The sequence below is a fragment of the Vidua chalybeata genome, chromosome 3, assembly GCF_026979565.1.
Source record: "Vidua chalybeata isolate OUT-0048 chromosome 3, bVidCha1 merged haplotype, whole genome shotgun sequence".
Lineage (NCBI taxonomy): Eukaryota > Metazoa > Chordata > Aves > Passeriformes > Viduidae > Vidua > Vidua chalybeata.
Window position 1 is genome coordinate 81055248 of NC_071532.1, and position 25730 is coordinate 81080977.

Genomic DNA, 25730 nt, shown 5'->3' on the forward strand with positions numbered 1-25730 from the left:
CCTCTTGCTTGGTCCCTGCCCAGCTAGAGCTGCCAGGGAGTTTCAGAGCCCATGTGGAATGGCCAGCATGAACAGAGAGTGCAAGGGGAGCACAGGGCAAAAATCATCTTTGTAGCCACCGTGGTCTTCCGTGGCTGCTGCACCAGGGAGACCATTGAGAGGAGCCATGCAGACTGAGAATTGTGTGCGCCTGTTAAAAAAGCCTTGCTGTTAACAATGTCTACTCCCAGCCAGTCACAAATTCACAACTGGTGGAATTTACAAATGCCCTAGGTCTGCCTGAGTTCAAGAAGAGCTTGCACAATCCAGATACTGGAATAGGCCAGTTTATTGAAACAAATCCAAAGAAGGCTGAGGGTTTCTGAATGCACTAACTAGAGGGTACTAATGTAAATAGTAAAAGCACTAACTAGAGTGTCCCTACACATTGGGTAAATTCACAACTAGAGGGTCCTAATATATATATATATATATATATATAGTAAATGCAATACTAATGGGGTATTAATAAATATAGTAAAAGCACTAATTACAGGGTACTAATATATACTGTAAATGCACTAACTACGGGAGGTTAATATACACAGGGTCTGTCAAGAGGCCCCACAAGGACAGCTCTGTACACCAGGATCTCTTTCAATGGCCGTGCATCGGCAGTTGTTTGAGCCGATGCAGCAGGCAATTATACTCCTGCACGGCCTTCCTGTGGGCATCTGGGCTGCTGGCCAGGTGCTCAAAGAGGTTGGGTGCTTCAGCCACCCGGAAGCCGGAGGGCAAGCTGATCTCCATTGGAAAGCTGGCATTGCCGACGACAAAGTGGTGAAGCTGTTTTGTGTCCACTGAGCAGCGGAGGTACTTCAGGATATCCATCAGTCGCTGCCCGAAATCCCTCCTGTGCCACCGTGTCAGCGGTACGGTGCTCAGGAGGTGCATCACCACGGTCTTCAGGGCATAGCTGGAAAAACCTACGCCCATCAGGAAGCCTGTGAGAAGCTGCAGACACTTGCAGTGACAGCTGTCCTGGGGGGCCTGCCTGGAAATGTGCCTGAAGAATTTTGCCTCTGCCACGGCGTAAGTCTCCAGCCACGTTGTGCTTGGGATGCCTACTTCTGTAGGCTGGCTGCCCACAAAGATATCGGAGTCTCCTTGCTGCACTGCAAAGATCATCTCAGCTGTGAAGCTTTCCTTGTCTTTGCTCAGCTGAAATTTACAGGAGCGGCTGCAGGGCTGCAACACTAAACGCCAGTGGCGGGACTGAGGCAACAGCAGCCAGGCGACTCTCACACATCGACAGAACCAGTGGACAGTTTTCTCCACATCTAGATAGGAGCCGGTGCAGAGGGTGTGCAGGAGGCTGGGGTCCTGTTTCCTTCTCAGCTCCTCCTCGGGATGGTGGAGGAAACATAGCATGTCCTCCTCAAGCCTCTCCCTCGTGCAGGTGCACAGCAGCTCCACACGGACACAGAAGTTCCTCTGGAGCATCCCTGCAGTGTCCAGCTCCAGGTGGAAGGCATGTCCTGGAGGGGGACTCAGGGGTACAAGCACATGGTACACAACATCTTGTGCATGGGGACTCCAGCCTTCAAAGGCGCTGCCCACTCCAACGGCTTGTTGTGGCACCGGGTAGAAGCTGTTGGACAAGCCTTGTCCAAAGATGTGGGTCAGTTTGTCCATCAGGTCTGTTATCAGCTGGCGACCTTTGTCCAGACCCAGAACAGGCAACTGCACGCGCCCCTCTAAACGGCTTCCAAGCTTCCTTTTGGCATTGTGGTCATCATCTTCTCCGTTTGCCTTCTCCTCTTTGGCTTCTTCATTTCTGGCAGCACTGGCTTCCTCTGCCTCCTCATCATGGTTCACTTCTTCCTTTGCAGTGTTGTAGCCTTCTTTTCCTTCACTTCCAACATTACTTTCTGCCTTTGTATCAACACTGCTACCTTCTTCATTTCCATCCTTATTGTCTTCTTCCACATTTGCAGCAACACTGCTTTCTATTTTTTTCTTTGCAACAACGTTGCGTCCTTCTTCTTCCTCCTCCACCAAGTTGCTGCTGGACATCTCCTTGTGGCCACCATTGTCTGGATCGCGTCCAATCTTCCCAAGTCCAAACCACAGGGCCAAGTGAAGGACGAGGATTCCAGTCACAGCCCAGAACTGCCACCCAAGCAGGGCTTCCCAGGCCCCACCACTTTGCTCCTGCTCCATGTGCTCCAGCTCCTGAATCAGCCGAGTCATCTGCTGGTTCAGGTAGCCAGCGTGTTGCCGCATGCGCTCCAGTGCGGCCTTATCCAGCCCATCCCCGGCCTGCTGTGGGTACAGGATAAGGCCTTGCACAACCAAGCAAAGGAATGTAATGGCAAGCATGGTCTAGGGCAGTGAGCAGGGCTTGAGTGGGGCTGAGAGGGAGCTACTGATAGGGGAAGTGGGGACAGGGGTCCCCGGGATCTGAAGGCAGTAAAGAGGGGGCCAGGCAGCTAGCAGGCTGCGAGGCCCGTTCCCAGCCAAAGGCACTCCTGCCAGGGACTGACCGCTGGATGCCCGCTGAGAAGCGCCTCCCTGGCTACTTGTGTTTCTGCCGAGGCCCTCGTGCCGTGCTCAGCACAGCCTCCTGCGCTCGCTGAGGCTGTACTGAGGCTGCGTTACCTGCTGCTTCTGCTGGCACCTGCCCCCATTGTGACACTGGGGCTCTGATGTCACAGGTGTCGGCTTGCATTCCTGCCAGGACTAAATAACAGTGGACTTCGTGACCTTAAAAACTTTTTCCAAGCTGAATGATGCTATGATTCTCTTCCATAAATATCTACCTTGCTATTGGACACTGAACAAGCACTCCTGGTTACCAAGACCTGCTTTGAGGCAAAATCTCTATAGTAGAAACCCCTCTATTCTGAACAAAGACATTTTTACAAGTGTGTCTGCAAGGCACTACCTTTGGTATATGCAGGGAGATGTATATAAAGGTTTATGCATGTACACTATCATACGGCCTATTCTGAGGGAAAACCTCAGAAAATGTCAAGGCTGAAGGAGCCAAAAGGGGTCTTCTTTGGTACTTTATACCTTGTCTGATAGCTTTAACCAGCCTTTGATCTTTTGCAGAAACTGAATGTCTAAGTCTGAATCTGACAGTGAATTTTCACATCATGTACTCTAGTATCATCACATGCCTTTGACTCCATCATTTGTATGACCATGCAGTTTTTAAGTCCCCACTTCTTATAGAAATTGTGGTATTGAATGCAGTACTAGAAAGATATTCCCTTTTCAAATTTGCATGTCATCTTTGTTCTGTTGATTCAGGGAATCTGTTTTATCCATCACATTAGGTGCATTTATTGAAACAGTTCCCACCCTGTTTGCCACAGCTATTTCTATGGTGCAGTAGAAATCAATAGCATTTTTTCCATGCATCAGGGATTTCCCATCAATATTTTTGTACAACAATTAAAAGAGCACAGGTTCCACTCATCTGAATAAGCCTGGTAGCTTTATCCCTTTTTGGAACCTCTGGAAGTAGCAAACAGTTACATTAGGACCCGATTTAGTGTTTGAAGGTTTCCACTCCGCCTTTCTAGAGCATCCTTCCCCTCAGTTCAGCTCTGAGGCTAGGGCTGTTCCTTCTGAGCCTTCTACTTCCCACTCCAGCTCTTGAATTTAATACTCTGTTTAAACGACCTTCCCAACCAAGCAAGCAGTTAAGACATCAGACTTGCTTTACACAGACTTAAGAAAATTGCAAAACTTTGTCCTGCTCAGGTGATTCATCTATTTGTCCTGTCCAAGGGAATGTGAAATACAGCACCATCATTCATCTGCTGTGTATCAACTGTTAGGTTGTTAGGACTATATCTAAAATACATTATTTGTAGTTTTTTGACTAACAAATTTCTATCAATTAATCTCTATGCCAACATTTCACAATACCTGAATTTTTTCCAGCTCAGCAGCTAATTCAAGTCTGTTGGCATTATTCTGGATGGAGCATTTGATGGAGAAATCTGATGTCATTTGTTGTGAACAAGAGGCCTGCTTTCATTATGACTGAATACCTGCATTCAGTACTCGGATTACACATACATACTGCCTAAATTCAAAACCTGTGTTAGCCATATTCAGTAAGTAATGATTGGTTAGTCACTAACCAGGCTTCAAATGGGTAGCCATGGCAATTAGTCTATAAATCATCAACACAAAAAAATAGGTCTCTCCCACGTATTTTAATGCTTTCTCATGTTTGTTTGGTTTTTTTAATTGCTTTTTCTGCTTACAATTTTCCTAGCTACAGTGGGCATGGAGATGAACTATAAATCCCTTTCATCCTATTTACAGCAGAAACAGCATCTCAGATTCTGGCCTGGCTTGCTGCCAGATGCAAGCAATACATTTCCTCCAGTTGCAAGCTATAAAATTATTCTGTCTTTGTCATTCCCTGGATCTTTTTGAAGGACATCAATGATTCTCTGCCAGCATTGCTGTGATGAATTATATGCTTTTGCTGTTTAGCACAAGGGTGAGCTACACGAAGCCACAGAGGATGAATTTAAAACAGATCCACGAGTTTTTATTGTTTATTGAAACCAATTTCATAATAGCAATGCAAGTACAGCAAAAATATTAAGTGCAATTAGGGAGACAATTGAAATTAGGAAATTCAAAGACTGGTTGTGGGGTTTTTTTGCATGCTTCATGCCTGTTTTCTTGCTTATTAGGATCAAAAGATGAAAAGCTCCATTCAGCTTGGAGACTCCATGTCATGTTTATGCCACACAGCTATTTCTGTATTTCTGAAATACCACTATACATCTCCTCTCCTTTTACAGGAGTTTCTGATTGCATTCTAGCCTACTACTAAATTACATTTTCCAGTAACTTAATTAAACATATTCAGAGTTCTTGTGCACAATACACATAGTTTTTGATTTTCTTGAGTCTTTCATAATCACATTTGGGGTTTTTTTTCTAAATTTTTTTTAAAATTTTTAAAATTTTAAATTTTTTTTTTTTTTAATTTTTCCTCCTAAAATTTATAGTCAGGGAAGAGGAATTGCAATATTTTAATTTCAAGTGCATTAAAACCATACTCTCCTGACATATTTCCTTATTCTTATTGTGAAGTGACAGAATGTGCACCAAAATATTGCCTTGGTAAACAAAAACTGGTAAACAAAACCAAAACTTTGTCCTGTTTCCTCAATTTTTATTATTTTCATTTAATGGTCACTGAGTATTTATTTTGAACATTCTGAATTGTGGAGACACAATTCTGCCAAGGGCAAATATGTCTCCCTCTCAAGAATGTCCCATTTATGCTTTCCCATACAGGCAGGGTATAATCTTCATCTGAAATGTTCTACTTTATCCTGCTCCACCCAAATTCTTGTGTCACTTGCATCACTGTGCTAACATAACATACTCCAGCAAGTGAAGCAAACAAGATCTCCTGTTTCCTTTTCCCTTCCTTTCTCCACAAAGAAATTTGCTTAACTACATTTTTTAATAAAGATTAGGATTATGGAAACAAAAATAACAGTAACTCGGAGTAATAAAAGCCAAGGTTTAGAAACCCTCTTACTTTTTTGTGGAATAAACCACAACAGCCTCTTTACATTGGGCCTGCCTTTGAAATCAAGGCTTTTTGGCAATACTTTCATCCTTTTGTCAGTACAATCCATTCCTGCTCCCCCCTTTTGCTCTCATCCCTGTTCCGTCATTATCCCAGGTGCCGCCCTGACCCAAAGCCTTGTGTTCAAGCTGGCAGTGCCAGAACGTGCCTCAGGCTCCCCAAAGGCTTCCTTGGTCCCACTGCCCGGAGGGGACACGATGGGTCTCAGCACTGTGGCAGGCTGCTCTACTAGCCTTGTGCTCCCGGGCAGCTCTCTGAACAAAACCACAGAAATAATTAGGTTGGAAAAGACCTCTGAGATTATCAAGTCCAACCTGTGACTGAACAACATCATATCAACTAGACCATGGCACTAAGTGCCACATCCAGTTCTTCCTTAAACACTCCAGGGATAGTGACTCTACCACTTCCCTGGGCAGCCCATTCCAGTGTCTAATGTCCCCTTCTGTGAAGAAATTCCTCCTAATGTCCAACCTAAACCTCCCCTGGAACAGCTTGAAGGAAGCTATGTCCCCTTGTTCTGTCATTAGCTGCCTGGAAGAAAAGGCTGACCCCCACTTGGCTACAGCTTCCATTCAGAGAGAGCCAAAAAGCCTCCCCTGAGATGCCTCTTCTCCCGGCTAAACACCTTCAGCTCCTTCAGCTGTGCTCCAGACCCTTCACCAGCTCCATTGCCCTTCTCTGGACTCGCTCCAGCGCTTCAATGTCCTTCTTGTAGCGAGGGGCCCAGAACTGGACGCAGCACCCACGGTGCGGCCTCAGCAGTGCCGAGTGCAGGCGCACAATCACTGCCCTGCTCCTGCTGGCCACACTACTGCTGACACAGGCCAGGTGTCATTGGCCCTCCTGGCCACCTGGGCACAGCTGGCTCATGTTTACCCGGCTGCCAACCAGCACCCGCCGTGCTTTCCCACAGGCTGCTTTCCTTCGATGTCACAGGGGCGCCCGACAGAGCCAAGACGGTGAGGGCTGGGCAGGGCTGGGCACGGCAGGGCTGGGCAGGGCAGGGCAGGGCAGGGCAGGGCTTCAGGGCACGGCAGGGTTTCAGGGCAGGGCAGGACAGGGCAGGGCTCCAGGGCACGGCAGGGTTTCGGAGCCCGCCGTTCTCGGGGCACAGCGCCGGGCACGCCTCGGGCCATAGCGCCTCCTACAGGCGGCGCCGGGGCACAGCGGCGCGGAGAGGCAGCCCTCCACATTCCCCCCTCTTCAGCAGCGCCTCAGCCAATCAGCAGCCGGGCCTTGGCCTCCTGCCAATGGGAAAAGCTGCTGCCGCCAAGTTGGCAGGGCGGGCAGCCAATGGCTGACGAGAAGAGCCCGCCCCCGCCCCACCGCCCGTTGCCGGGCAGCCGCTGTCAATGGCCGCCGCGCGGCCCCTTTAAGCGTAACGCGGCAACCGCCGGCGCGTCCTCCGGGCGGGCCTCTGGGCTGGGCAGGTACCGCCGGGACGGGCCGGGGGCGGCGGGGACATCGCGGACATCGTGGGGCGAAGGGAGCGGCACGGGGAGGGACAGGACCGTCGCGGGGCCGTGTTTTCCTGGGGGCTGTGGGGGCTGGGAACGGGCCCGGGCCTAGGCCTGGAGTTGGCCTCCGAAAGGTCTCGGGCCGCTGGCGTTCGGGTCCTTCCTTCTGAAGTCATTTAGTGTATGTAGGTTTCGGTGACTGCATTTAAAATGTACCATCGCGAAGTGCTGCTAGAAAATAACATTCGATGTGTTCTTTAAGAACGGCTCCGCTGAGCGAAGGAAAGCTGCCTGGCTGCGCTGCGGGAACCGCAGGGCTGCTCTCGGGGCGGCTGCGCTGAGCTCGGTAAGTCCGCACGCACCGGGCTATGGCTGGGAGTATGAGCGACGGCACGAGCCTCCGCGATTTAGAAACATAATCTCTTCTCCCGGTTGTAGGGCTGGCCTGCATGTGCCCTGTTTGAAGTGCCATTTCCTCATTTCTGACCTGGGACTTGCAGCAGCTTCTTCATTTTGAGATCTCACACAAGTAGCGTTGTGGCTGACTGGGACACACAGTCAGGTAAATGGAACATAGGTTTTTAAAGTCATGCAGCGTTTTAATTCACCAAAATGCAGGACAAGGCAACAGTCTTAAGCTGTGCCAGGGGAGATTTATGTTGGACATTAGGAGCAATTTCTTCACAGAAAGGGTGATTAAACACAGGAATGGACTGCTCAGGGTGGTGGAGTCATCATCCCTGGAAGTGTTTAAGGAAAGACTGGACATGGCACTTTGTGCCCCGAGCTTGTTGACGTGCTCATGTCCAGTCATAAGTTGGACTTGATGATATCCGAGGTCTTTTCCAACCTAATTGATTCTGTGATTTTGTTAAAAGCTAGTAAATCTAGAAAAACTACATACAGTTAAGCCAGCAGCTGCAGTACCTAATGAAGTTATACTTAGTCCTCACTGAGGCTTGTCACTCAGTATGTTTTGATGTCATAAAAGTAAATAATTTTGCTTGTCTCTCTTCTGGAAAACTTGCAGTATTTGGATCTGAAAAGGATGGATGCAGGGAGAGGAGGGAGACAAATTTCTTTTGAAATAATTCTTTGCTCTGAAGTTCAGCACTTCAATGACTTGGATTGATGCTTTTGTACTTGTCTGAAGCTGGCTTTCTTGCAGTGCCCCTGTCTCAGAATAGGTGGAAGGCCGGAGCGGGCCGTTAGAGGTCAGTGTTTGTACGGGAAGTGCCATTCGGTGACCAGCAACAGCGCCGGGCTTGCCCTGGTCTGGGAAGGGTGTTAATACTGAAAAGGACTTAAGAAGTTTTATGGGTCTTGCTCTAGAGAACTAAGCTCTGGGTGCACTGCATGAGAAGAATTGCTAAGTAATTTTCCTTCCTGTCTGTTGCACAATACCGTAATCCCACCGTTCAATTTCTGTTTGTGTGATTTACTTAGGAGTAATAGGGAATCTCCTGTCTCTGTTGCAGTTGTTTTGTGTGTTCTCTGTTTTGTCTGTCATGTCCTTTGTGGTGACCTGGTGCTTGATTGTTTTTTGTAATGATGAACATGGTTTTGATACAAAATATGTAAATAATAGCAATAGACAAAATATGTAAATAATAGCAATAGATAGAAGTAGCAACAGTAAAGGAGTATGAAATCTTGGAAACAAAACTCTTTCTAAAGTTCATGTAAGTCCCAGATTTCCTTCAGCCACTCTTATTGATGTGATCTCAATTCATTAGGCTTTAAAAGCAGGCCTTGAGCTTTTGAGGGGAGAGGATTGAGATTTTGATGATGATGGTGGAGTTTAGTAGACCCACTGCTAATCCATAATGTTTCACTCCTCACAACTTATTAAACCTACAGGGGAAAATAGATATCTTTGTGGATCTTATTCACATGAGTTAAACTCACTTTATAATCAACTCAAACTAGTTTGTAACAATTGGACAGTCAGGGAACCAAAACATTTCTTAATTAAGCAGTCCTTAGGCTCACTCAAGTGAAACTCAAATATCCTAGTTATTCTTTTGTTCTCAAGATAAACTGTGCATTCTTTTGTTAATCAGATTTATTATAAATGGTTGGAAAAATTAATTTGGCAAGACTTGACAGATTAAGGGTTTTTTTGTTTTGTATGGAAATTATGATAATATTACCAGTTTATGGAACTGAAAACCATTTGAAGATCCAAGAGATGTTTTTGGGTATTCCTCAAGGGAGCTTTCTTTGGTTTACCTTTTTCAATTTGTTTTCATACCATTGCTTTTCAAGTACTTCCAGAATGCATTGAAAATTCCTGTTCATTTATATCACTGTTTGTCAAAATTATACTTAGCAAAATATTCTCAGGATTGAGGAATATCCAGTACAGGAGTGTTGGATAATTCTAATCCTCCAGTTCTTACAATTTGTTCGTTTTAAATACAGTGAGTTATGAAAAGCATTCTTCAAAAAGATTATTGCCTCTTCAGTGAACTCTTATGAGGCTATAAAATAATTGATCAGCTTTAAGTTGGTATGTGAGAGTGAGTGCTGTTGTTTTATATATACAATTAGACATGAACAGTAGGCATTTATACTTTCCCTAAATGTAAGAATATGAGGTCTGTGCCACCAGAGTACTATTTTTATATCTCACATTATTTTAGTACTTTAATATAAATATATTAGTTTATATTTTTTTGCATTCCCTGAAATTCTGTCCTGTGGAGACAGACCTGATGCAGTCTTGCCTGTGCCTCTTCCAGGGAACAGATTGTGCCCAAAACGCTGCCTGTTCAGACTTGTTTTGCTCTTCAAGGAGCAAAATAACATCCATTCTGTACAGGTGTTTGTGGGGCCAGGAGTTAGGAAAGGAAGTATTTGGGAGTAGGGAAGCACCGTGATATGTTCTAATATTCTTACACGATCTTAGTTACAGCTAGGATTAGCTACATCCAAAATTTTAATAACTCCACTATCTTGGAAGGAAAAAGAACAATTGTTCCCTATTATTTGAATATTCACAATAATGATACCTTCCAGCTTGTGTTTAGCAATCTCTAGGACAGGCGGTCTCAAGCATAGTTTATTTAACTTTCTAGGCTTTGCAGTGAAATTTTTGTTTTGCTCAGATTCTTTTGACATAAGTTTTCGGCATCTAATTTTTTTGGATCACTTTGAAAATATTTAGGTGTCTGAAAAACATTATTTTGGAAAGTTACTTCCTAAGTAACAAGAAATATTCTTTTCCAGGTAATTCAATATTCATTTCCAACCATCTTCCCAGTTTAGAAACCTGATGGGATATTTATTCCTCTAATTCCTTCTGTATAGATTATGAGGCCAAATGGATTCCAGTCACTGGAGACAGAGTTGTGCTAACAGTGAACTGAGCCAGAAAGCTTGAATTTGTAATGAAAACTGTCTTGGCAGCTGACATTTCTGTTCTGCTTGGCTCTGCAATAATGCATGTATAGGCAGTGAAGGCTGAGAAGAAGGCCAAGTTTATTTTATTCAGAAATAAAAATATAGTGAAAAATTTACAGCTCATTTACAGGTATGTTGAATGTCCTGCAGCACAGAGCAGTTTTTACTGAAAGCAGCTCAATTTTTTGGTGTGTAATTTGCTTTGCCATTTAGAAATCAGCTAGGAGGTTCTGTCATTCAACAGGTGGAACTGGTGGGCTCTGATGCAGGCCCTATTTATTCACCCACTAAAGGCTTGCTATCTCAAAGTTGGATTGAAAAGATAGAGATGATGAAATTAAGCTTGAAAGCTGCCAAGAGTGGTGAGAAAGCCAAAAGACAAGGGAAGCTGAGCGTAGTCAGTAAAACACTTCCTAAACTGTTGAGAAAATTCTTTTGACCTTCTTTGAAGATGAAGAAAATTTTGAATATATTTGCTCCATTACATTCTCAGGAAGTGTCTCCAAATACAGAATGGGATGGTCACCTTGTGATATGGGATTTTTCAGTTTGCATTGGGCTGCAGGAATAGCCCTCCTTATTTTATACCTGCTTCAGATGTAATGTTTATCATGTACTGGTGGTGTGGTCTCTCTTATCAGATACAAAAAAAGTATAAATATAGATGTAAATATATAAATACACATGACAGATGTGTGTGCTCTGGCCAGTCCTTGGAGGCATGAAGCACCAGATGTTTCAGGGTATGGCAGTACTTTTCAGGGTGAAGATTGGGATAGATAGGTACAGTCTCATTAGGGGTTAGGGACTGGATGTTTTCCAGACAAATGACAAATTGATATTCAAGCCCATTATTTAACATCGTTGGAATGCCAGAAATTGAGAAATGGAAGATTTAGTCAAATTCTACAAATATCTCAAGTCACACAAATAAGTTGTTAATTCATTTGGTTAAAAAGTTTTAAAACATGTCTAAATTAGTTTCCTGAATATCATCAAACTTTCACTTGTGCTCTCTTTTGTTTTCCAAATTCTTCTTTTCCCTTCTCTAACTTGGGAGTAGTTTCTTATTCTAGATTTAGCTGTGTTAATATTCTGATTTCTCTTTTGGGATTGAAATACCTCAGACTATGAATGTAATACTAGCATTTCTAGAGTGATATTTAATATATATAATTAGTATAAATATAATTACTAATATAAACAATAGGTAACACAGTGGATATCATAAGATTATAGGAATCATTAATTATTTTACAGCTTTTTTACCTTTCTTTCTTAAACAACTTTCTTAGCAAAACCATTCTCACTGTTTTTTTTCTCTCTCTCTAAATTGTTACAGAAAAATGCATTCTGAGTGATAACTACTGCTTGCTGAACTGCAGAGATCTCGTGCTTGGAGATGAAGAGAATAAACCAGAGGAAATAATCCAAGTGCTGCCATTGTGACAAGTCAAAGTTCCTTTGTGCCAAAATGAGCGGTCTTTGAGAAAATACTGAAAAGCTGTTAAACCTGAAAAATGGGAGAAAGAGTAAGGAGCCCAGATTCTGAACAGGAGAGGAAATCAGATGAGGATAAAAATAGTGACTCCTATTATTCAGATGAAGGTAATGCATCTCGTTCATCCAGCCAGTCGCCAGTACTAAGCTCTCCATCTACGAACCAAGAAAAAAGACATCACAAAACACAGACTTCAAACAGCTTGTTGCACTACCAAGGTGGGTAGGTAGCAGAAATTGCTGCTTTGTAACTGCTCCAAAGAGTTAATTATCTTTGAAAACTCAAAATAGAGAATCTAGCATTATGAGCATCTACAAATACAGTTCATGTGAATTATACTACAGATGGCAGGTAGACAGTAGCTACTCCATTGAAAATTGAAATTAACCTTCTCCTGCATAAGGAGAAGTTGTGGTGATTTTCAGAATTCTTCACAGCTTTCTAAGCAAGTGAATATGGCTTTTATAGTAGCCTTCTGTTGAATCATGCTGATGCTTTCTTTTTGTTACTGACAAAAAGCTCAAGGCCAAAAACCCAAGGCATGTCCTTGCTATGCAGTCTGTAAAAAGGAGACAATTGTTAAAATTTCCTTGACCAAATAACCTACAGATAGTTGTCTTGTGGAAGTCTAGTTGACTAAGCTTTACAAGATAATAGTGTAATGACTTTAAAAGACAGCTAATGTGAAAAAAAATATTTTTAATGAAAATTAGTTTCAGATGGAGATTCAAAAGAAAGTTTTTTATGCTTCTCTGAGGGCAAAATATTTCCAATTTGAGATGACACAACTCCACTTTGAGCTCCCTCACAGACATAGGCTGCTTTTTTGATATTTTTTTGGGAGGTGAACATCCCTGCAAAGAAGAGTAGCATGGTTATGCAAGCCCTGGGCTGAAGTAGGGCTGTGAAGGCTTTCTGCTGCACTTTGACAGCTTGTTCTAAATAATTGTATACTTTTTTTTGGTGAAGTCTTAGCATGTCCTGCCTTTCTTGGACAGATGGTTTTGTCTTTGATAAATGTTTGATACTGTGTGAATCATTTGGTATGTGTTACAATCTAGACTGTTCCAAAAGGTCTGACCTTAAGTGTTTAAGTTGCTCAGGGAATGTATCTCTTCAGATCCTTGACAGTGTGGGTATCCTGGTGCAACTGGTGTTTTGCTTCTGAACACTTCTCCGTGTTGAGAGTGGCATCTGCTCCATGGTAGTCCTGGCTTATGTGTCTGGGAACCAAAACCAGCAGTTCCACCATGCTGTTTAATTTGGAGGGGGCAAATGTGTGACCAGTTCTTTGTTTACATAGCCAGAATTGAATATAATTATTACATGAAGGTGCTGTGAATGTCATATTACATTGTCTTGAAAGACACTATTCCCCAGTGTAACTGTATGATCAAAAGTACAATATTGGTAGTGGGATTTTATGAGTGGCCTAAATAAGGAGAAATTCTTACAGGGGCTGCGAGTCTAGGGTTAATGGGAACTCCCTTAGCTGGTGATAGGAGTGGCATCATTCCTGCAGAGCATGTATTAGATAATCTTTTCACACTTGAATGTGACATAAGTGTTCTTTGTAAAGGAAAAAAACACACCTTCTTTTGTTTGCCCAAGCTGTGGAAAAAATGAGCACCAAGTAGAAAACAAATGAGTATTTTTGCAAAATGTCTAGAGGAAATTATAAGAAGGTATTTTTAAGCTGTTATTTTTGCTGACAAGTCTTCTCAGTAGAATAGAAACATGGTGTGTGGCAAAGGAGAGGAAGAATTTGCTGTCACACACACTGTCTGTGTACACGTAACTGGACTACTGCTGTATCCCAGCTTTCAAGCCAGAATTACAAACTGCTGCTCAGTTTGCTCTTCTTTCAAACACTGATGTACCTTAAGGTACATCTCTATTAATTCAGTTGTTTTAAGAGATATTTTTAGTGGATTATATGATTCATTCTTTGAGCTTGGCATGAGAGGCACATAAGATAGAAACAAAATGTTCAGCTTTTATGTGTGGGGATGACAATAATAATAATAGCAATAAATAGGAATGCAAGCGGTGCATACAAGTAATCAGATGAGAATACTGTGTAGAAAATAACTTGTGATACAAGAATAAATTACTCAGGGAGAGTTGAATTTTCATGGGATTTATAATTTTGCTTCAGAGGCTTTTTGCATTGAGCCTTTGAAATCTGCTATTTTGTCTGTAAGCATGGCAGCTGGATTTGAAAATACAAAATTTTGCATTTGTCTGGGAGAATTACATTTTGCATAATACATAACTGGCTAATGCTCAGCTAATTGTTGCTATTTTAAAAGCACGTGATAATTTTGTATGCATTTACAGCATAGTATTTCTAAACCATTTTAATAAACAATATCAAATATTAACAAAATATTACTCTTATTTCTGATATGATTTGCAGATGATTATTTTACAAGAGTCCTATATTAATTGCTGCAGATATTACCTCCTACAGCAGATCACAGCCATAAATCTCCATTTTTCAGCTATCAAAAGGAGCATAACTCTATCATATATATGCCTTTTATTGTCTGGTTTGAAAGCTGCCATCTCTGCTAGATATTGTATGATTCAGGCAGAGCTTGGTTCCAAGGATGTCTGAATAGACAAACTGCATTGTCTAATAGTAAACACGCTTTTTATTTTTCCTCTCTCAGCCACAAAGAAATTGGATTCCAAATATGCACCAAGCAAAAGAGGGACACGGTGGGGTTTCCGTTCTCAGAGCCTCACTAGGGATTCTCCTGCAAAAGATATAGATCTTGTTACAAAAAGAGTTCTTTCTGCTAGGCTGCTGAAAATCAATGAGCTCCGAAATGAACTGACTGAACTCCACATCAAACTGGATGAGCTGCAGAAGGAAAACAGGGCACTGAAGAGGCTTCAGCATAGGCAGGAGAAAGCCTTGAATAAGTTTGAAGATACAGAAAACGAAATCTCTCAGCTCCTTGCTCGGCACAACAATGAGATTAGAATATTAAGGGAGCGCCTACGAAAATCTCAGGAGAAAGAACGTGCAACTGAGAGACGGCTGAAAGATACAGAAGATGAACTGTACAGGAAGAAAACTGTCTTGCAGAAACTGAAAAAGCTATCTGCAGATAAGCACCTTGCTGAAAGAGATGACCTGGCAAAGAAACTAGCCTTAGCAGAGAGCAAGCTGGAGGACAGGGAAAAAAGAATTAAGGTGGGATGACTTTCTTCTTGCAAGAAATTCTGGTACAGATATTTCTTTCCACAATGGATTGTAATTTTACGCAGCTGTGGAGCAAATAGAAAACCAGTATTTTTTTGTTTTACCCATAAGTAGAATCAAGTAAATTATTTATAAGGTGATTATATAGTTACATATAAGATAGTTGTGCATTCAAATTTCTCTTTACAAATTAAGCATATTTTGTCAGAGAATATTCTGTGTATTTGTGCTTTTAAATGTTTTTATACCTAGCAATAACATTTCAGAAGTGGGTGCAGATGTAACAACTTTATGCAATCTAGTTTCTTCTTTTGGAAGGAAACAGTTTGTAAAATTTTCTGGGTATTTAGGGAACTTTACACTAAAATTTAAAAAAAAAAAATCTAATAATTATTTTCTATTTTTGAAGAGCATTCATACAGTGTTTGATTGTCCACTATTCTGCACATCTAAGAGCTCAGCTGGACAAAATTACATTATCTTTTTTAAATACTGAAATATCTTTAGACCTTTTTATGGGTATCCATTATAAGAAATTTGTCCAATACATTTTAATTTTGTCCAGCAAAAATGTTTATGTTTCTGTAAACATGTCTAAGTATATCTACACTGTAAATATATCTATGAACTCATCTTAAAAATTGTGTTAACACTATTAAATTTGTTGGTAATTGTACTATTTTGATGGTAGATATATTTTATATATAGTATATAAATTTTATACTATTCTTAGCTTAAATTATGTCATTGAGATGATGTTAAGTTTTGGTGTCTATATTAGCAATTAAACCTAAATTACATTACAGAGATAAGAGATCTGGAAATCCAGGGATTAACCTGGAAACTAAGCTTTCATAAAATAAATCCCAAAGTACCAATATATAAATGGCTGAGTTAGTTAAACCACCTCACCCTGTAGTGTCACCATCTGTCATCTGTGCTTTTATGATTAGGTATTTCAGCATTTGTAATACTGGATCATGTTAAAATGAATCATACTTTAAAAAGTAAGGGATTTTCTTCTAGTTTTTTTCCTGCTTTCATCAACACATTCAAACAGCTATTACAAGATGAGGGCATGTAAATGAAATCATAATCACAAGCTAGTTTCTGGTAGAAAGGTTCAAAATTCCTCCTTGTTTTCTTCCTTCTAATACTGCACTTTCAGGGAAGGATTCTCTCTCTCACCCATCAGTAGGAGATTTGTGTTACAGATCTGGAGGTCCACTGTGGCAAGAGCCTTCCAGAAAGTACTGTGAGTTTCTATTATGTCCTCAGATCACCTCTGAATACTCAAAAGGATGAGCTGCAGCATCTGCAGGTGCTTTGCCCCCTCAGAGTTAAGATTAAAGGTTTAAATGTATTCAGTGTTACAGCAATGGTTGAGCCCATATCTGAACTCAAGACACTGGTTTACTTCATTTTATATAAGTAATTTGACTATAAAAATTACTTCAGTTATTTAAAAATATTATTTTGTTTTAATTGAAGGATCTGGAAAGAAATATTGAATTAAGTAGTAGCAGTTTTCAACGCGAGTTACATTCAAAGAAAAAAAAGTTGTACGAGGCTCAAGAAGAAAACAGAATTCTCCAAGAAGAGCTTAATCAGCTAAATCAGAAGCTGAAGGTAAAATGTGAAAGCAATAGAAGTTGCTAACCATATTCTGGGATTTTATCTTCGGAAGTATCTGTAATCAGGTTTGAATAGTTTACCAGTGGCTGCACTCTCTGATGTGTACTTAATGATACACAACATGTGAGTTCTTTTTCTGCATTAAATTGACATGTTCTGTGCTCTGACCCTACAGTGTTTATAACAGCAATGTCTCTGTGTTAATCATTATTGTTAGCACTAGCTAAGAAAAGCAAGATCTAATACATAGCCAAGCACTGAGAATAAACCACAAAATCTATGGAAAATTAGATTTGAAGACTTGAATTTAAAACTAAATCTGCAGGTGTAAATACTGCTTTGTTACTAATATACTTACAGTAGGTTTGAATGAAGATTAATGTAATTTATTTGTGATACCCACATGTGTTGCTAAACGTGTGCAAATGTTTATTTGGACCCCACACCACCATCATTGTTGTCCAAATTCTCAGTAAAAGTGCTTAAAATATTGTTATGTTCTACTTAGTTTACTCTCAACATGTTGGAGATGAGCCAGTTCATCACGTTCCCAGCTATCCAGCAAGTAGCAGTAGTGTTAGTAGCTCTAAAATGTTTAGTGTAAGTGTTTTAAAATTTGTTGGTGGAGAGTTTACAGTATGAAAACCTTTTTGTTGTCAGATGAATTCTGATAACTCACTGTTTGTTTCTGTATTTGATTCAGTACATGTGCTAAAAGTATGTCTCTATGATGCAATGGGCCTCTGCTAACTGATACTGACGTGCCCTGTGACAAGTATCATTGCTTGCTTTGAAATGTTTAACACTTCACAACACTTAAAATTCAGTTGTGCAGTCTATATATATGGTGTAATGTTTATGGAAGCACTGGCATTTGGTTTTATTTTCATTGCATTGCATGGTTTTTTTTCCCCGTAATATTTTGCTAAGGAGTTTTTTGGGGGAGAGAAAGTTGTCTGCTTTCTCACAGCATAAACAGAGTTATGAATGTGATTGTTATCCTTGAAACAGTGGACGAAACAATTATTTATTCTGTTTCTATTTACCGTATCTATTTTTAATTTAATTTACAGCTTTGCTAGTGACTGGTAGATGAAATACCAGTAACTCATTCTTATACCTACCTCTTCCATTCACAGGAAAAAGAAAGAGAACTTGAAGCAAAAAATATATATGCTAATCGTATATTGAAGTCATCACCTAGAAAAGACACGGATATTGTACAAAGAAAAAGAGGTAACTTGTATAAAGCAATAAAAGCAGAAAAATTTTTAGCCTTACTTTGAAATGTTTCAGCTGGGTTATACCTTTCATGCCAGTCAGTACTGAACCCTGACACTGCTTGTTCAGGCACATTTACCTTTTTGCACTTCTTTCAACACAGCACTGGTTACAAAGCATTGTTTTTTTGTCTGTTCCATAACACAGCGGAGCCAAAACAAAGAACTTCGCCAAACAGCAGTTTTAACTCCTTTCATACCAGAAGTTCCTGGGTAGAGGAGGAGGGGAACGTTGGTAGTAAAATCTCAAATAGATGATAGATAATACTTACTTGACAATAAATTAGAGAGGCTTTAAAAATATGTATCTTCACTGCTAAGAATATTTTGGTGATCTGCTTTATTTATTTTTTACTAATTCAAATGTATTGTCAGTCAGATGACCTGCACTCATTTTTTCCTCAGAGTGTATGTGTCCCAAAACATAATCTTCTAAAAGTATCAGTACAGTGATTTCTTCTGGTATGACAAGACAGTCCCAAACCTTATCCTACCCACATAAATATGTGTGTCTGTGTGTGTGCTTAGACTATTTTCACTGGATCAGTAGAATCTACTTGTCAGAAGAAGCAGAAATTTATGGGACTGCTTTAAATATTTAATGCCAGTATTTCAAACAGTTTGTCTGCTGCTTGTTTTATTATAGATGCTCTGCCATTATTTCATTTTAGGTTCAGATTTTTTTAAATGTCATTCCATAGAGATAAGTATATGTGTTTCAAAAATGCAAGTAAGTGAATTTTAATTTTATGAGTTTAATTCTGTGACAAGCAGTAAGATGAGTGAGATATTTTGTGGGGCTTTTTAACTAACATTCAGTGCACTGTAATGACCCTATAAGTAGCATGAGGTGGGGTTTAAATTATTTTTTCAGTAGAATTTTTGCATGCATATTTTTTTTATGATTAGGTTTTACAGATGCCAAAAACAGCTGTGTGAAACTCATCAATATTTTCCACTTCCACCGACTTCAATACAGTCTGTTGTTTGCTGCAAATCATGAAAAATGAGAGACAGGTATATAGTGAGATATTTTCTAGTGAAAACAACATCTAATTAGTTCGTGTTTTCTACAGCCAACAACCAAAATATTAAAAAAGGACCACAGCTCACAAAAAGTGTACAAACCAGTGGATGCTTCTCACCAGCAGAACTTCTTCCAGAATCAGAACTTGTCTGTGGTGACACCACAAACAAGAAAGAAGGAATTCTTCCTAAAATAGTGAGTTCCATAAAAATTTGAGACCCAGTCCAGATAATTCATGTATCAGATTGTAAAATGCAGAGCTTATATTTTAGAAAATGTGTAAATATATAGCAAGTACAATTTCAAAAACATTCTCTTCTTTAAGACAAGATCTACCTTTCTAAAAATATACTCAATTTTTTTAGAGAGTTAGTCATATTCTTTGTCTTATTGAGAGCCATTAGCTCAATTTATTTTTTTTCCTGCCACTGTTACTTCTTTGAAGTTTTTAAGACTTCATTTTCACCCTTTTTCTTTGTTTCTAATGCTTATTTAAGGAATCTGTTAAACAGTGATGGCTGCCTTCTCTCTGTTTTCTCTTTGGTCTTAATTATGGTTTCTTTTACTTTCCAGAATTACTTCACAATGCATAAATGTAACATTTCCTCTTATTGTCACAGTGCTGGTATTTCTTCTGACTTTTCAGCTTTGTCAATATGCTTGGTTTTTTCTGTTTTTCCATTTCCCCTTTTAGTACAAAATAGTGCCAATTAGAAGTATTGCTAACACTTTTGTTACCCCAGGCTAAAATCAGAGATTTGTAAGGTATTACAAATCAGAACGACATATCTGATGAATCAGATTCTGGTACAAATTGTACAAATTCTGATACATGAAGCTAGGACCTGTTTTTCAGAAATAATGGTCTGAGGGTGGTCTTGGCTGGCTTGGTGTTAGGGCTGAAGCTTTTTCACGGCAGTTTCATTTGTGTGATCTCTCTTCCCAAACCCTTTCTGTAACTATGGATGTAGTTTAATGTATTCTTCCAGTATATGCTTGGGTGTGTGAGTTACAGAACCACACAGTTGGTACAAGTGCAGCTCATGGAGTCCAGCTGTGAGTTTTCTGTATGCCTATTGCTTTAAATAATGTAAATTAGATTTGGGTAGTCTAGGCTTTCATCAGTTTTTCAAGTTAAGCATTTTAAATACCTGCCCACCATCTCCTTATGTAGTTTGTATTTTTAATATAACAATGATAACCTTGTACATGAAGGGAAAATTCTTGAAGGTATATTTTTTTTTGTTCATTAAGTAATAGCTATTTCTTTTAGAAGGGTATTTTTAATCTAGAAGTTTATTTTGTTCTAAAATAAGCACAGCCTACAAAGTTAACTCCCATAGGTTGGACTATGCTATGAAGACTTTCTCTTCACTTCATTGCCACTACTTTTCTGTGTTAGTGATTTTTACTGCTGTTAATATCTTTTCTGCAGGTTCTGGCCTTTTAGATATGTATGTGTAGTCACTAGCTAAAATTGTCATCTGAGAATAAAGCTTTCTCTTTGATTGTTTGTTACTTAATACTCCATAAAGTTAAGTGCCAAAATGAAATTGTCTGAATCTGCAACTCACTCGCTTGAGTTAAAAGGTCAGATTGTACAAGTAGAGGGCAACTAATTGCTTGCTTGTTAAGAGAATATGATGGTGAAATGTGGCCTTCTATTAAACTCCTTGAAGAAGACAATGTCTGTTTTCTATGGAGAACCACCCTGAAAGTGGTAGTTTTGCTTTATGGCATTGGACATGCAACTTCCCTGAAATGTGCAATACAAAATAGAGTTGAATGTCTATTCATTTTGTTTCAGGTGTATATAAGTATACCAGATATGATAATATTTTGGGGCCAAACCCCTGGGTCATCAAAGCTGGTTTGATTTAAGGTGACTTACTCATTTTATGTTTAGCAGTAAGAATGTGATTTCAGAATGACATAGAAGTTCTTATGATTTTGTTAGGTTGTTTATTTTATTGACTGTTTTTGCCCATCAGCTTCAATCATCTATTAATTTATTTCAGGAGAAAGAAACTCAAGACAAAGGATGGAAAGAACAAACAGAACTCCTAAGACAAGAACAAGACAGGGAGAGGGAAGAGAAACTGAAACATTTTCAGGAAATACAGTCCTTAGAGGAGAGGGTTCCAAAACTTCCTGACGGTAAGGAAATGGGCAGCTGAAGGCTGGAAAATGCACCATAGAATACTAATGAAGTGAGGCTGCTGGTTTCTGGTGAGAAGAGCAAAATGATTTTACAGAGATCACTACAGTGGAAAATTATTTTCAGTTACATTATGCAAAGAAGAATCAAAAAGAAGTACAGGATATAGAATAATCCATGTCCTGTACTCAGCTGTGATTAAGTATGCAGCAGCAAAAAATGCTGTCCACAAAAAAGTATTGGAGTCTGAGAGATTGTGCTTTACAAAACAAGAATGACATAGAAGATAAATGCTGATGTTATGTCTGACTTGGTAAATGTTATTGAGGTAGGAAGTAGATTTTTACTATTGAGATTTGATTTCCTATTTTTGCTATTGTTCTATTATAGTAGAACAAATGTGTTTTCCTTAATATAGCCTTTTTTTCAGTACTTTCTACTGACTTATATAATTTGAAATTTTAGTTTCTCTTTTCAGGTCTGGTTATCTGAATCATTTGGTGTGGCTATTTGAGAAATGTCAGTTTCTATCATTACATATTAATATTGGTTTTTTATTCATTTGGTTCTCACAGCATCTTAATGACTTAAGTCTTTAAGACACAAGTCATCTCAGGTGTTTTAGATGGACTGCACCCTGTCATGTTAAAGAACTCTTTCAGTGATTGCAGTTAATGAACAGTAGTACTTACTCTATATGACAAGAATTCTAAAAATCTATAGCTGCTTTCAGAGGTAAAATCTGTGAAAAATCTTCTATCACAACTCACATAAGCCAAGGATCTGATTTTATGTCTCTGAATAAGATGATTTAACCACTTTACCCATGATATGGAATAAGCTGGTATTTCCCCCACCTTACAGACAGAAACATGGGTTTTTACTTAACTTGTATAATGATCTGCTATTAAAAAAATATATTTGTTAAACAAATGTTAAATTAACTGAATTACCACAGTTGTTTCTGAAATCCTGCCCCAAAGTACAGTAGATAATACAGAACTTCGTGAAAGCCTAAGTCAGAAATTTGAGTAAAGTGTTCGAGGGAGAATGCCACTATGTTGGAGGGGCCAAGTAGTCATATTCAACTTCTGGCCAAATATACATCTGTTATCTTGGGGGAAAAATATTTTTAAGAGAGAAATATTTGGGGAGCTTCCTCCTTTCTTCTACACATAAGCATTTCCAGGTTCTGTCCGTAAGTTGCTGTTTTGTACCTTTGGTGTCCCTTCATAGCTGTGCACAGTCACTCTGAGTCCAGGCAGTGATGCACAGAGCACTCATGTGAAGGTCTCTTCTGTATGCAGCTGATGCAGGGTATTTTAAATCATTCACTGCTTGAAGCATGACTCCTATGACTTTGAGGCCTGATTACTTCACAGAAATAGTTCCCTTTATGAAAAAAAAAAAAAAAGCACCCACAACACATACATCCCAGGACTGTCCTAATGTCAGCAGTGGTGAAAAATAAAAATAAAGTACAGTGCAAATCAGAAGTATTAAAATCAGTAATGTTGTATTCATTTTCATTCAAACTCAGGAAATGGGAAGGCAATTGGCAGAAATCAAATTGCTTTGAAAATTCTAAAGCATGGGTAATGTCCTTTGGAAGATGGCAGTAAACTTTTATATCTTATCAGAAAACCAGGAGTGGATTTAGTTGCAATTTTTGAAGAATTTGTTCTTACAACAGGAAAATGACATTGTACATAGAAAAGCATGTTAAAAACTCAATGGCTTTTGCTTGCATTATTTTCAAAATCTTACAAGGGTATTCTAAAACTAAAACATTTAAAGTATTGTTCAAACATTTTTTGCAGAGTGGCAAAGGAAAGAATATGACAAAAAAGAAAGCAACTTTTTATTGGATAAAGAAGATAAAATAAAGATGGAGACAGAAATCCACAAACCTGAAGTAGAGAGAGAAAGCACTGAAACAGTGGAAGAGCGGCGAAAAAGAGAGTTCTTGCTTGCTAAAATGCAAGAAATAGATAGAGAAATTCAAAATACATCAAACACAAAACCAGCTTCCCAAGCACTGCTTATAAATTCAGCAAGAAAACCTGATTCCCTGGAGAAAAAAGAGAAAAGGAATCCATTCTTTGAGATTCCCGGGAAGGTTACTAATGGATTTCCTGTAAAGGACAGCCAGGATGATGGCACAAGAGCACAAGGGCAGAAGCAACGAAATGTAAGGACTGTCGATTTAAGTAGTGAGTTAGCATTTGGTAGTTATGTACCTTCCTTTGGGAAGGGATCAGGGAGACCAAGTTGGCTCACTCAGAAAAGTGACAAATTAGAAGAAAATGTTAAGGAGAATGCAGATTTTGATAGTAAGAAAGAAAAGAAGTCCAATTTAATGGAACAACTCTTTGGAAGCAGTGCCAGTACCGTTCTTCTTTCTAAAAATAGCAATACACCACCCTTGGGCATAGACTGGGACTCTAGTAATAAGCCTTTTGTTGATAAAAACAGTAAAGTCAAAGTAAAAGAAGACAATGGGCTTTTTGGTGAAGGAAGAAGCCTGAACAGACACCGACTGCAGTACACTACAAACAAGCCAGGATTTAATACCCTTGGTTCTTTAGAAGATGAAGTTGAAGAAGTAGTCTTACAGTGATCGTGTTTTATATGTTTCATATGTAAATACTGAAAAACTTTTTTCTTGTAATATTTATTAGATATAGATTTGAAATATTTCAGATTTATTGTAAAGCCTTATGAAGGAATAATTTACATAAATGGGTATTTGTATAGAGGAGAGATGCTTGGGTTTTTTTTATCTGTATTTTTACCTGTAGGCTGCTCACAGTACACTGCTTTTCATTTGGAGTATTTATTTTAGGCCTCAGATACTTTCTTTCTTGGGCATTTGGAGAACCTCTTAACTGTGCCAGGAGAAGGCATGTGTAATATCAGTCATGAAATGAGGAGACATTCTTAGCACTAATTCTCTTAGAAAGAGAGTATTTTATACTGCTGTCATGTTATCTCAGAAGAATATCAAAAGAAGCACAATTAACTCAGGAACAGCTGCTCTCTCCTTTTGCATAGGTTTTTGTGGACCTTACTACCAAATGTATAACTCTTCTCATATATTCAGATTATATTTGTTATACAATGCCATCTTTTGTAATTTCTGGATTTTCTATGTAAAATTCCAATCATTACTATGTAATTTTTTAACAAAATGGTTTTATTAAATGAGTTGAGTAAATTTCTTGTGTGTAGATCATCTTTAACATAAAGCTCTGACTTCTTACATCATATTATTGATATTGGGGGTGATGCCTTGTGAAGGCTGACCTAGAACAGAGGCTAGACAGAGTTAAATAAAGTAGGTATTTATTAAAAGGCCTCAGTGGATACACCTTTTATGAGTTTTGGTCCATTTGCATATTGGAGTTAACTGTCCAATTATAGCTTCAGGTTATGAAGTCCCATCCTGCTTGTTTTTCTCTCTTCAGTCCACGTCGTTTACGCTCTTGGGCCTGAAATTTGGATCATTTGTCCTTGGTCCCCAGCTAGAGAAGGAATTGTTTTGTCTCCCTGCTCTGTGAAGAGAGCTTACTAACCCCTAATATGAAGCTCAGAACTACTCACTAAAGCAGTACAGAATCTGAAAAACATAAAAGCTAAAACGTAAGGCATCAGTGGGGAGTTGGTTGCAACTTCACTCGTGATGTTATTTACTGGTTGGTGCTGTGTACACAAATGAAAAAGGCGATGAAGAATTTAGCAGAAGCATTCCAGGAAATAAGATGAAGGTCATTCCTTAAGGTGAAGGTCATTCCTTACTAGAACAAGAGATTTTCAAACACCTCTCTGATATGTTCCCTCTGAGCCTGATTCAAAACACACTAAAATACAGAGAATTCTTACAATTCAAAGAGGCATTGAGTAAAGATTTTTCTGAACACAAGATTTTTCTTCTGAAGAGAAAGGCTGGTGTTTTCATTATGCAGTAACTCTCTTTGCTCCCCTCATTCAGAAATAAAATTAGTCACAGATCCAGATCCAGGGTGTGGGACAGTTCTCAGCAGGTGCCCAGTGGTGAAGAGCAGCTCATGTTCACCTGCTTGCTTACAATCCCAGTTATATTCACTGTAATACTACAGAACTTATCTGGCTCACTTTGCCTGCAGATGGTCAGACTATCACAAATACTTTAACCAACAACAGTGAATTTAACTCTGTGTTACTTTCCTGCAATGACATTTTGGGGTGAATAGTGTGGTGTAAGAGGTGGGAGAGGGCTGTGGTTAAACACTGTGGGGATTTGTGACTGGGTAGTTACTTGTCTTGTCCTGCCTGTGGGTGGTGCTGCCCTTCTGGAAGTGGATGCTTTGCTCCTGAAGATGACATTGAGGATTCTTTCTTTTTATTTCCTGGTAGTTGAGGAGTCTAAGGCATAAAATAATAATGTATCT

General features: G+C 39.6%; 2 protein-coding genes across 6 annotated transcripts; one reads left to right on the top strand and one right to left on the bottom strand.

Annotated features, from left to right (window-relative positions):
• Positions 1-329: 329 nt before the first annotated feature.
• Positions 330-2603, bottom strand: LOC128785819 (inositol 1,4,5-trisphosphate receptor-interacting protein-like 1). The gene has a single exon (XM_053938645.1). The coding sequence runs from the start codon at positions 2359-2361 to the stop codon at positions 637-639; it is 1725 nt and encodes a 574-aa protein (XP_053794620.1). The 5' UTR covers positions 2362-2603; the 3' UTR covers positions 330-636.
• A 4376-nt stretch (positions 2604-6979) lies between these two features.
• On the top strand, positions 6980-24511 carry LCA5 (lebercilin LCA5). 5 transcript variants are annotated; one of them, XM_053939478.1, is made up of 11 exons: positions 6980-7053; positions 7343-7426; positions 7519-7642; positions 11828-12204; positions 14662-14710; positions 14795-15191; positions 16692-16829; positions 17975-18071; positions 19192-19337; positions 21161-21299; positions 23121-24511. In XM_053939478.1, exons 4-11 carry the CDS (start codon positions 12006-12008, stop codon positions 23918-23920), a joined length of 1965 nt encoding a protein of 654 aa, XP_053795453.1. In that variant the 5' UTR covers positions 6980-7053; positions 7343-7426; positions 7519-7642; positions 11828-12005; the 3' UTR covers positions 23921-24511. The 5 variants fall into 5 exon arrangements, with proteins under 5 accessions (XP_053795453.1, XP_053795448.1, XP_053795451.1 ...); XM_053939473.1 differs by having other exon boundaries at positions 14662-15191; XM_053939475.1 differs by lacking the exon at positions 6980-7053 and adding an exon at positions 7176-7261 and having other exon boundaries at positions 14662-15191.
• The last annotated feature ends 1219 nt before the right edge of the window (positions 24512-25730 follow it).

What these genes read in the sequence shown, in the direction of transcription:
- LOC128785819 (XM_053938645.1), bottom strand. Translation starts at nt 2,361, where the DNA reads ATGCTTGCCATTACATTCCTTTGCTTGGTTGTGCAAGGCCTTATCCTG.
- LCA5 (XM_053939473.1), top strand. Translation starts at nt 12,006, where the DNA reads ATGGGAGAAAGAGTAAGGAGCCCAGATTCTGAACAGGAGAGGAAATCA. An exon ending in TATTGTACAAAGAAAAAGAG is followed by an intron (nt 18,072 to 19,191) that starts GTAACTTGTATA and finishes TGTTTTCTACAG; the next exon opens with CCAACAACCAAAATATTAAA. An exon ending in GGTTCCAAAACTTCCTGACG is followed by an intron (nt 21,300 to 23,120) that starts GTAAGGAAATGG and finishes CATTTTTTGCAG; the next exon opens with AGTGGCAAAGGAAAGAATAT.